General features: G+C 40.9%; 1 protein-coding gene across 4 annotated transcripts in view; it reads right to left on the reverse strand.

The window, feature by feature from the left end:
- Window positions 1-12,947, reverse strand: part of TSPAN4 (tetraspanin 4) — a 359,373-nt gene that overhangs the window by 246,666 nt on the left and 99,760 nt on the right. Inside the window, exon 1 of one of the 4 annotated variants that reach the window (XM_064657619.1) lies at window positions 523-672. The exons of the other annotated variants lie outside the window; for them this stretch is intronic. Within the exon in view, the coding sequence (XP_064513689.1) occupies window positions 523-619 (97 nt within the window). The 5' untranslated portion in view covers window positions 620-672. Of the gene's footprint in view, window positions 1-522; window positions 673-12,947 lie in introns of those variants that run through there. 4 annotated transcript variants of the gene reach the window in all.

Below are 12,947 nucleotides of genomic sequence, written 5' to 3' on the forward strand. Positions count from 1 at the left end.
CCTGTGTATTACAGGCTATGAGGACTATTAGGTTCATGTAGGGTGCAACACACCAGCAACCAAATTTAGCAACCCACAGCCATAAACTGGTTCAAGTGTTTCTTCAAGGAGTTAAGACACATGTAAAGATGACAAAAAATGAGCACAAGAAGCAATGTCAAGATAGTGAGAAAAGAACGTGAGTGGATTTCATAAACACTGCCTACCTTTTCCTCTGGCACTCAGATTTCTTATTAAATCTTTACAACTCTAAGATCTGAATGTTCTGGGAATAACCCACTGCAATGCATCAGATAATTGTTAAGCCATAATCATTTTAACTAAGAACATAGTATTTATGACAGCTCCACCATTTTCATTACAACTTTGGCAAACATGGAAAGCTTTTTACTCCTCATTTAACAGCTATTTTTGTCAAGGCCACGATCACTATTAATACTACAGTATTACAGCCTCTGGCTGAATTTTAATCAGAACTGTTCTCTCCTTCATTTCAGGCAGAAGAAAAGTGTTGTGACCTACCAGTTTGTCTGGCTGCTGCTGCTGCTGTGAGTGTACAAAGGGCATCCATCTCTATCCAGAAAAGCAGCAAAAAGAAAGGGCATTCTGTCTGTGGCATTTAATTCCAGATTTTCTTTCAAGGCAGCAGGGTATCTAACCAGGTAAATGAATCTGGGGAAACCAAAAGACAGAAAATACGGCAATCCCTGACTAATGTTATACATCTGCTGTTGCAAAAAAAAGACGAGGTGCGTTTATGTGGAATTCGAGGTGCTGCTGGAGCCCCTGTCGCTCTCTGTAATTTCCTATCTGCAACTGCCATTTGAACCATGTCTCTCAACCCAAAAATCCAGCTGACAGGCAGAACACACAATTTTAAGATTTCCAGAATCTGAGCTTGTCAACCACAGTAAAAACTTTAGTGTCAAGGTCAGCACCTCCAGTATCCCTGCTGGGGACCCGTGACAACATATGCCTTTGGATCTGTGCAGTACACAAAAGGATGCTCCTGCATACAACAAAACTCAGAATTAAATATTTTTAAAGGAAGTAGGAAAGCCAGCTGGAACAGCAGTTGTTGATCTCTGCCTAGCTAGAAATTACTGATGACATTCATGGTTAAGGCATCAGATGAGTCATCTTTGTTTCAATCTGCCTCTCTTAATTACCTCATTCCCCTTCTCATGTTCTTCAGTGGCTCCTAGAAGCAACCTTCTAATAATATATCCATGGCTGATGTGCATACGTCTCTTCAGCCAGCCTAAGACACATGATGCAATAATCATAGAATCATAGAATGGTTTGGAAGGGACCTTAAAGATCATCTAATTCCAATCCCCTTGCCATGCGCAGAGACACCTTCCACTAGACCAGGTTGTTCCAAGCCCTGTCCCACCTGGCCTTGGACACTTCCAGGGATGGGGCATCCACAACTTCTCTGGGCAACCTGTGTCAGTGCCTCACCACCCTCACAGCAAAGACTTCCTCCTGTCTAATCTAAACTTACTCTGTTTCAGTTTGAAACCATTCCCACTTGTCCTGTCACGACATGCTCTTGTAAAAAGCCCCTCTCCCATTTTTCTTGTAGGTTCCCTTCAAGCACTGGAAGGCCACAATTAAGTCACCCTGAAGCCGCCTCTTCTCCAGGCTGAAAAAACCCAGTTCTCTCAGCCTTTCATTGTAGGAGAGTTGCTCCATCCCTCTAATCATCTTGGTACCTCTCCTCTGGACTCACTCCAACAGGTCCATGTCCTTCCTGTGCTGAGGACCCCAGAGCTGGATGCAGTACTTGTAAGATCCCAAGTCTTGAGTTACAATATCACCAAGGGAGTTTTACTCTAATAAATATACAGAGCTCCAAAAATTCACCCTTTGAATTATTAAAAGAGCACTCAGTTCTTTTAACACCTTAAGACAGAGTCCAAAGGAGAAAAGCCACACGCGTTTTGTCAGAGGGTACTTTTACTGGTAAATGTTAGGAAATAAGTGATCTTTGCAAAAGGTTAAAAGGTAACATACAACCAAAACAAAGCAGTCCACAAACCACTAACTCAGCACATGCTAACACATACAACCTAGCAAAATCCAGCCCATTCAGTCCCAAGTTACCGAAAATATTAAGAAAGGAGATTACGAGAAGAAGGAGAAGTAGAGAAAAAGAGAAAATTACATACCTACCACTAGAGACCTGTGAGAATACAGCTTCCACGTGGCCATGTGGTAGGTCTTGAATGGCCTGGACAGTACATGTTCCTGGTTTTATTGCTTTGGCCCCCAGCTGTTCCAGGGCTTCCGCAGTGCTCACAGTGGCTGAGATATGGGTTAGGGCATCACCTCACCTCTGTGAAGTTCAACCTTTTCCCTCCTCCTCACCACCCCCCCACTCCAACTTGAGTTGTTTCGACCCGATAATTAATGTTATAATCCAGTGTCTCACACCATTCCAGGTGGGGTCTCACCAGATCAGAGTAGAGGGGCAGAATCACCTCCCTCAATCTGCTGGCCACGCTGCTTTGGATGCAGCCCAGGATATGACTGGCTTTTTGGGCTGCAAGTGCACATTGCCAGCTCGTGTCCATCCACCATCAATAATGCTCCGTGCACCTTCAACTCCTGCTAAGCTGGTCCAGGTTAAGCACAATTTAGCTAACAGATTTCCATTCCAGCCTACTGCCAGCTCACATCCACCTCCAAACATGGAACACAAATCTTGTCTAACTTGTGGAGGTGCACAGGCTTCTTGCTCTGCAAACATCACAGCAGCAGGGGCTGTCTAATAGGAACATGTGAAGAACCAGCTCCACAGAAGATAAGCTTCCCATTTCTTTATTCCCACAAACAATAAAAACCACTGATAAAGCAGAGAAAGATGATCAGAGTTCTGTATGAAATACAACCTGGTATGTAATTAGCAATGCAAGAGAAAGCATTCAAAACCAAATGTAATTCAAATCAGCTCAGCCATCTCCAGCAAGAGCTACACAGAGCAAGGCCTGGCCTTCTTTTCAGCCCAGATGATTCAAGGTTTCCCATGTTTCTGGAAGTGCAAATTTCTCTTGACAGCCATAAATTCATTTAAAGAGTGATGACAATTGAAGAAACGTAACCTGTCACATTGCAGGGTTTTATTTTACTCGATAATACATTGATATATATACACACACAAGAATGAAAAGCATATTTTGACATTTAAACCATCCTAGCTTGTCTGTGCCACAAAGCCCAAGCTGTCAGGAGAAATGTGGGAGTGCTGCAAAGTTTTTAGATAACAACAACTTCTAATTAAGTGATGAAGTTTAATTTTTACCAAATTAGAGATGCACAGCTTCTCTCACACAAACACAAATATGAAAAACATTTGGCTAACACTCATTTTTCCAGCCAGTCACTTCCCCAAAGCTACAACTTTGACTGCTGTAGGCTTTTCCTCTCCAGAACAACAGTCCTCTTTGGAGGCAAAAGCGCTAGTTTGAGATTCAGATGATTATGATTCAAACCCTGGCTCTGACACAAGCCACTTCTCTAACTCTGGGTAAATCATTTAACTGACACTTACTGTGCTTCCAATATAATCTGTAAAGTCAGGATAATCCTATTTCTTTTTCTTACAATTTGTGAATAGGATAGGATAGCTCGGATACCAATAATGATCTTGGGCAGCACACAGCTCCTCAGAGGGTCATTTCACCATCCACAAAGAGTAACTGACACTTTATGAAGCGGCTTGCACTTTTATGGATGTCTAGTGATGCTCATTCTCCTTACCTGCTAAGATAACCACCATGAATGGATGGTTCTAATCTTAAGAATTATCAGTGTGCAAATCCATAACCCTACCAAACTTGTATGAAACTTCCGTAGGAGGAAACTGTGAACCTTTCTTTCAAGAAAGATACATTCTCCAAGGATACATGAGGGAGGAGGAACACGGTTCTGCAATATGGATAAGAAACTGTGCACTACAACCATATTTCTTTAATTGGAAGCAAGACATATGTGTCTCATGACAGAATGATACGAGGAACATTTGAAGAGCACCAAGATAATCCCATGCCTTTACAGTTGCAAGAACATAATGGCTGGCAAGGGTAGTTATCACTTGCCTGTCTCCCACAGAGAGCACCTTCAGGACCCTGCACAGCTATGGACCATTCCAGTCCCTGCAATGGAAAGGAGAGACACACCACTAGTTGCAGTGATAAGTGACTATTCATGTCAGCTAATGTCACCTCCAGTACCAGCTTAGTTAATGGAGGATGTAAAAACAATCTCCTATGAGGAGAGGCTTAAGGAGCTGGGGTTTTTTAGCCTGAAGAAGAGGAGGCTCAGGGGAGACCTCATCACTCTACAACTCCCTGAAAGAGGTTGTAGCCAGTTGGGGGTTGGTCTCTTCTCCCAGGCAACTATCAGTAAGAAGAAAAGAGGGCATGGTCTTAAGCTCTGCCAGGGGAGGTTTAGGTTGGATATTAGGAAGAAATTCTTCACAGAGAGGGTAATCAGGCATTGGAATGGGCTGCCCAGGGAAGTGGTGGATTCTCCGTCCCTGGAGGTTTTTAAGATGAGACTGGATGTGGCACTTAGTGCCATGGTCTAGTAACCACGGCGGTGGTGGATCAAGGGTTGAATTTGATGATCTCAGAGGTCCCTTCCAACCTGACTGATTGTATCAATTTTTCAGGTTATTACTGTAGGATGGAGTAATGGGAGGAGGATGTAACTACAGGCATGTCCTCCTCCTCTCCCTTTTTCCTCTCCTTCTTTCCCAATAGCAGAGGAGACAGAAAAGTAGTTGCTCCCTCCCTTTGCTTTCTCTCCTTTCCTTACATCTTTTGTATCAGTTACCTCGAGAACAGCTGGTCATATAAATAAATAAGAGTGAGCTCAAAGCTGGTACAAAAAAGATTGATTTGACCTAGAAATGTTTTCAGAAACACTGTGTAAACAAAATGCCTGTGGAATGTACCAGGGAAGAACAAAGACATAATGGGTTTTTCTCACAGGGACACCTACAAGGAAAACATTTGCTCTGCCCCCCTATCTCTTCTCTCATTCCAAAAACCAGCAGTGTGATGCACATTTAATACTAAAAGGGTGAACAAGTCATACTTTTCAGTCCCAAGAGATTGTCAGCATTCAGAATAAAGAAGGGTCACAACCACACCAAATGCGTGGTTACTGGGAGATTGCTTACCTGACATAAAGGAAAAGAAATTTTCTCCAAAGCAGTTCCTTCCATAAATTTAGACAGACATTGTCAACTTCTGCAGTCTCAACCACAAAATACAGAATTTTAGTCACAGAGGATTCTGTGAGGTGGTTGGGGTTTTTTTAAGGATGATATTTACTGATACTTACACCTGATAGTGTTACAAAAATAGTTTGGGTTTCAAGCCACAGTATGAGAGAGGTGCAGGGATTAGAGTTTTAAATGCATGTTTCAGTACTTGCAATAAACTGACTCCTGAATTAGATGGCTCACAAGGTTTCGGATGTTGGCAAAACCCCCCTAAAGGAATTAAACAGCACTATAGGAAATTAATCTCTCAGTTGTTCTGCTATGTGTCTAAAGGCACCACGAGGCTGTAGTAAGTCCTTGATTCTTCATTAACTTCCCATTTGCTGCAACTTGGCACCTTAACTATGCATATACAAATATTTGTGGGCCATGTGGTAAACTGGGTCACTTAAAGATCAAAAGACCCCTTCCACTTGCTGCCATATTTCTGCCTCTCCATCATTTTTATGTTCAAGTTTCATGGTGTAGCCCCAATTATTTATCATTTTACCATGCAAATGGTAAAGCAGCAAAACACACTGTAGGGCAGTTAAGTGCTCGGGTTGGCCTCTTTGCCCATACTGCTATTTGTCACAGCTTTTAGAATTCAGAGTTGTCTGAAGCCACGTGGATACAGTGACACTTTTGTAAATCAGGAGTCACAGGCTAACCTGCAGACAGTGATTTTATCCTATGGAAACCATATGACATTTTCAGGAGAGGTGATTTTTAACTCACAAGCTCTGCAGCCTGAGAAAATAAAGCTTAGAAAAGGTCTGGACAGTTATGGCAGTGTGTTGAGAAGTCTCCCCTTGTCTCTCTTTTAAGCTAGCAGAAAGTAACAAAGCTTTCTTGTCAGCCTTGGGTTGTCTCATTGCGAATTAGAGAAGAGAAGCAAGACAAAATACGCATGGAGGGATGGGGTGGATTTGTTTTTACAATGGCTTTTGTTCCATGCAGCAATATGGAAATGCAAGATAAGGGTTTCTGTTACCCAGAGTACGCTGCACTCGAAGCACAAGTGTAAGTCCCACTCCTGCTAACAGGTGCTGAGCCTGGCAAGAGCCAAACAGAGTCAGTGCATTTTCACAGAGGTGTTTACAGACAGGAAACACTTGCTATCTGCTTGTCTTCAGGGACAGTCCACTGCAGCATTCACTTGAACAAAGTAAAATGGAACAGAAACACAGGTGCTAATTAGCTGGAACCATTTACATTATACCATCATTCAACAAGTCCCCACCTGTATCAGTATTAATGCAATGTCTCAGTAGTCTCACCTGAACACAGCAAGCTGACTGCATTAAGAGGTGATGAAAATTTTGGCTAAATCTATGGAAAACACACTTTAAAAAGGACCACAGCAGCAAAATAAGTAAACTAATTTGTACTAGTGATACTGCACAAGAGAGTGCAAAACCGGCTGAGAAGAAGCAGGAGTCTGTGTCTCCTGGGACACAGGACAAGCATTCTCAGCTAAGGCACAAACGTGTGCCTAAGATATCAGAAAGGCATGGAATAATTCTTGGATGATTAAGAGCTTCATGGGGCATTTGCAGCAGCTCAGTCTGTCCCATGCAATATTTGATGCATGACATCAGGAAGAAACTGCTCTGACCCTACTTTAAGCCCTCAGGATTTCATGGACATGTCCATCATGCCTTCCAAATGCCAGAATAAACATCTTTCAAATAGCCCCCAGAGTTAGACATACATTGACTTAAACAGATCACGAAAAATAATCAATCTTAAAGGGCCAAATTCTCATTAAATGTACATTGTAGACCACAGTGTTACATGATTAGTCCGATGCGACTGTCTCAATTATAGTTCAAGTCATTAATTTTCTTGTTCAAGGGATCATTGATTGATGAATGACAAACGTCTCCTGCTATAACTAACTCTGTTTATAGAGATGATCTCACTGATCATGGACCTCCCCTGCAACCAAACTTCTCTCCTTGTAGCTCTTCTTTTCATAATACAAATAAACTTCAAATCTGTTTTGGCCCCTCCCATCTTGAAAAACCCATGCCAAAACACATTTGCCAGTCTGAGATCACTACAGTAATTATCTAGAATTCTTTTCAAGAAAATGCGGTCTACAAACATCTGGTTTATGCTCTTACTGTCCGTGGGAATTACTTCTAAAATAACTTTACAACTTCTTAGTTAAGATCTTCAGTAGCTTTGGCCATGCTCCTGCTATTGTGCTGTTTCTTTCCACAGTGTCAGAGATAGCATGCCCTGAATCCTCCTCCTGATTCCCTGAGTGCTCCCTCAGTGTGTCCCCTACTGAACCTTCCTCATGCTTCACACCTCTGTTTCCTTCTGTAGTTCCACTGGCCTCTATCCTTTTTGTTCCTTCTTTTTCACTTCCACATTTCCTCTCATTGGCAAACACAAATTCAGCTTGCTTGATGACTTACAAAATGCCACACTTTCTGTTCAAATGGGAATCTCAGCTTCTTTTCTTATATTTTTATGTGTATATTTAGCAATTAGCACAAACTCACCATGGCTAAAGCAGGTAACTTAATTTTTTTCCCAAGACTCTCCTGCCCATTATCTTCTTCCCTCATGAATTGTGAAGAATAACCATCTTCCTGTTGCATCAGCCCATAACTTTATTATCATCTTCATCTTGGAGTTTGCTCTTGACTCTTGTATCTTGTATCTAAGCTGCACCTTAGCCCAGCAGAGGGTTTCCACACAGTGTCGCTAATAGGCCATCCATAGCATCCTGTCATCTGCAGAGATAAAACTCCCTTGACAGATTCAATCTTGTTCCACAGCTATTTATCCAAAGTGCTGCTTTAAAGGCCATTTTCCTAGACCATCCCTTTGGCAATGTTATTACTTTTATGCAAGCCTCTGCTCATTTCCTTCCCTCTTTCACATCAGTAATAAGTTGTGTATAGTTCCTAAGTTTCCACAGTTTACCCAAAAGTCACACCTCTTCTTCAATATCAAAAGATCAATTTTTACCTCTGTTGCAGCCCTGGGGGTTTTATCAGCTCTAGTCCAGAGTTTGAAAGTGTTTTATGCCCCGTGGGTGGCTTTTAGCTCCACTGAAGTCTGTGAAATGAGGGGCCACGATTTTATCTTATAAATAATTTCTGAAATCAGTGAAATTATTTGCTGTATGTAAAGTTAAGCATGTGCCTCAGGCAAGGTCTACTTCAGAAATGGTTTGCTGGTATCATTATGCAATTACAACCCATCTTGGCACAACCGAAGCTGCTAATGCTATCACAGCCACAGCCTATAGCAATGACATTGTCTTTTGCTGGTATGATTTATATCAGTGTGTTGAATTAAAAAAAGTCAAACAATTATTTCAGCAAAAGCATTTCTCACAATTGAAATGCATTAGTTAAGGCAGCCATTAGCATGGAAAAGCTCTAATAAACAAGAAAACAAACAAATCACAACAAAACTAATCCCAGAAACCTTTCTGACATAACCTTGTCTAAGATTTTTCTAGGACTGGGACATGGGGATGAAAAAACCAGCCAAATTATAAAATCTAATCCAAACATAAATGTGTATGATCCATATGAGTATGCAAATACATAGGGATCACTTTAAAAAATATGTAGTTTTTCTTGAAAAGTAGGTACTTCCACTGTTGAATTTGAAAAATTGACAGTCCAAGGAATAAAAAAACCAAAAACATTAGGCTTCAGTGTAGAATGTGATTTTTCACACTGTTGCAGAATTACATGTAAATCAGGACATTAAAAGATACATCTGGGATTAAAGGACTGCTTAGACATGACATCATTGTTTGGCTTCTCCAGAGACTATCTGGAAGAGTGATCATATCACTTAATGCTTATTGCCAGAATTACTCTTACAGATAGAGACAGCATCAGCAATGGTATATATGTAATGATGATCTAAAAGTGTCTAATCCATCAGTCAGACACTAACATTAGATCTCTACAATGCCAATGATACAAAAAGAAGCCACAGTGATTTTATAGTAATGTTAAAAGTCTTAAATACAAAATAGTGTTACTGATGGACCAAAAGTACCAAACTTCATGCTCACACTAAAAGTTTAGCTCTGAGATGGTAAGTACGAAGGACTGCTATGCTTTTTTCCATCATGTTATACTTATTTTACAGCACTGCATTGTTACTGATGGCATTAGAATTATGTTAGCATAAACTTTTATAACATACTAAAAGGATGGGAATATATTTCTTTTTCCTGGCTTAACTAAGAAATCGTTGGCAGACATTTTTGCAGCTGCTTTTAAAAATTAGAGCTCCTGTTTAAAAGCACTTCCTCTGCCTACTAAAATCTTCGGTCTGCACATAAACCAGGGTAGCTGTTGCACTGGGAAGAAACATTTTGCATCATTATGTACACGCCAGTAGTAAGGGCAGAGAAACTACAGAATGATGATTTCTCTGAAACCAAAAGCATTGCTGGTACACTCTTCCAAGGAGTAGAAATCTGAGGTTTCTGAATGTGAGACAATAATATAAGTAAATGTAGATCAGCATCTCCTAAGGAATGATAGCACATTCACAGCATTTGATGTTTTTAATGAACATGAGACATGAGTGGCAAACTGTGTGTGTATTTCTATAGCACTGCTTTTTTGAGGGGCTTTGCAGTTACTTACAGTCTGATATTTATCTTATTGCTACAGGGAAGTTCTATTTAATGTTAAAGCTGTTTTGTTCTACTTTAATAGCAATTTTTATGTTCCTGAAAGGCTGGGAAATGCACATTTATGTTCACTTAATGCATATCTGTTTCTTTACCTACATTAATGGAAAGTTATCTATTCTTCCACTCTTATTCCACAATTTATTGTAAATATTCAAGGCTTCAACAATTGCTATTCCCCTGTTAAAGTCCAACACATACAAAAGGAGGGTACTCTACCCCACAAGAGTCTAGGAATAACACTGTACACTTTATGGGACAATCTTACATTGCAGAAATTCACAAAGCTTTACAAACCCCATGAAGTTCCACAGATTTGTTTATTAACATTTTAAGACAGAAGAAAGGAGTTACAAATGACTCGAGGGAACAAGCCCTAGCTCTCAGCTTCTCAAGCAATGGATCAGACCAGCTCCTAGAAATTATTAGCTCCATTTATTCTGCAAAGCCCAATGCTGCTGCACATTAGAAAACCAAGAGGGATTTGCATGGCCTTGTGGACCATACACATTTTTAAGCCTCATGAAATTAAAGAACCTCCTTTATTTCACTGCAATTGCTTTATGTCTGCATAAAAACCATATCACCGAACATGTCTATTCCTGGATTGGAAGTGCCCTAACAGCTGCAGACTGACACTCTTCCTCTAGAAGGCATGCTTAAGGCAGAAACCCCTTGAGATAAATAACCCAGCAGGGGCTACCTTGCCCCTATATAAATATGCACATCCCATTCAGCACAATGATCTTATTCCTTTCTTAACTTTCACCCACAGTCCGCCAAGAATATCCTTTTATTGTGATGCTGAAAGTCATACTCTGCCTCCTTTGCTCAGATCTCTCCTTTTAGGGTGGATATCAACAGTGCTCCTCTTCTTTATTCCCAAATCCAGCACCCTCCAGGCACACAACAGGAGGAAAATTCTGAAACATGTCCCAGGGGACATCACCAGCAAGGACAGCTTGACTAATCGCAGTGATTAGACTAATGGGAGAAGATGATCTCATTGAAACAACAGGACATTTGTCACATCCTACCCACCAGGAAAGGCCTGCTTCCTATCCCCAGGGCTGCTGTTTAGCTGCCATACAGAGCTTGTGCCCTGGCACTTCTGCCTGCAAGTGTTCCTGCAGCTCCTTCCTTGGCAGAGAAAACAGAAGAACCCCTGTGAGGCCTGGCTGCTGCAGCAAGGTGTCGAACACACATCTGCTCTGAAACTCCATGGAAGACCCACTAAAGCCCCAGCAGGATACAGTACAATGACAGCAAATGGAATTAAGCACATTTGCTTTCTTCTGCCACACGCTTGCCTGTACATTCCCTACATGTAGCTATCTTCCTGGCTCCTCTTGGGTGGCCATGCTGCTTTCAAATGTTTCTTCTGCTACAGGCAGCTTAGCTTCTCCTATTTCTGTCTGAGCTCAGCTTTGCAAAAAACCTTTTAAATATAAAGGCTTCCCAAAACATCTACTCCTCATCCACTTTATTTCTGTCTTTTCCACCATCTCACTCCCATCCTAATTTCTTACTCTGCTCTGCCTGGATCTCTGTGAATCTCTCTCTGACTTATCCCAGTTGCTCAGCATGTCACGGGCTATCTCATGCTCACCTACTCCTTTGAAGTCAGACAATGGCTAAATGAAACATCTGTGTCTGACATCTCCTAATGCCCTCTGGCACTTAAAATTAATAGGAGAAATGCATGTTTAGTATTGGCCAGCTCCCAAAAGGCAGTAAGGCAATTGTTTTCAAATCAAAACTGTTCGCTCTGATAAAGCTTCATCTCCTCATTCAGTCGCCTTTTTTCTGACTGATATGCTTTGCCCACATATAGGTCTCTCTCTCCTTGATTTCCTTTACTAATCTGGGTTTTTTGATGGTTTATCATTTTCCCTGATAAAAAATGACTTATCCAGTGTGCCCCACTGGGTAGCTTCCCATTCCAATGCATGACACTGCTCACAGCTTCCACACAAGCCTGTCCTTTGATGCAAGTCTGAGACGTGCTTTCAGCACATCACTGCACTTACTGAGCCTCATCCTTTCCATTTCTATAATAAATGCAAGTGCGACAGCTACAGAAGGGTTTTACGGCTTTCCTTTGTAATCTCACTTTAGTGGCATGCTAACTTTGCATGTTTACACTGTTTATTTTCTTCCAACACAGCATAAAGAGTGAAATTATACATTCCCAGAGGGGCTTTCTTTTGCTTATTACTTCCTTCTTTTAATGCATTTATTAGAGCTTCTGAATTAACAGTGGCAGATGCAGGCAAAGAAAGAAAATTTTAATTTTGCAAATTATAATGGATTACAATACATTAACACTACTGTAAAACCTACAAAGTGGAAGTACTCAAGGGATGTAGGAGCAATTAATGTAGTTAGTTTATTTACCTAAGTCTGGCACACTGTTAGGGCATTCAGAAGCAACTGAAATTCTGTTCACACAAGCAGAGCCATCAAGCTTCTTCAATATTGCACACAAATAGCCTGTTCAGGATTCAGGGGGACATCAGCCGCTTCAGGCAAAGGAAAACATGAAAATGTAAACTGAAATAGCAACTTGAAAAACATCTTTAAAACTTTAAAAACAGATTGTCTCCATTAAAAGAGTGGGCAGGGATAAGATATTAGTAAGGTCATGGTATAAAGACAGTTCTCAGCTCTCAATTTCTGGTATTCTGAGAGATACTCTGTATAAGTTACAAATAATCTCATTTATCATATGCTTTTATCATTCTAAAACAAGAATTTACAGGAAGAAATAAGCTAAGGTAGGCATAGATGTCCACCCAAGTTAACATATATATAACCTAAGTGTGTAATTTCAAGGAAAAAAAATACTTAGAACCAAAGCTCACAAACATTAGGGTTGGGAGAAATCAGCAAATGCCTCATTTAAATGCAATGGCAGTGTGTAACTCACGCAGCTGCCTCCTGCACATCTGAAACACTCATGTCTTCATCACCCCTGAATTCTGC

Source organism: Pseudopipra pipra, chromosome 6 (genome assembly GCF_036250125.1).
Source record: "Pseudopipra pipra isolate bDixPip1 chromosome 6, bDixPip1.hap1, whole genome shotgun sequence".
Classification (NCBI taxonomy): domain Eukaryota; kingdom Metazoa; phylum Chordata; class Aves; order Passeriformes; family Pipridae; genus Pseudopipra; species Pseudopipra pipra.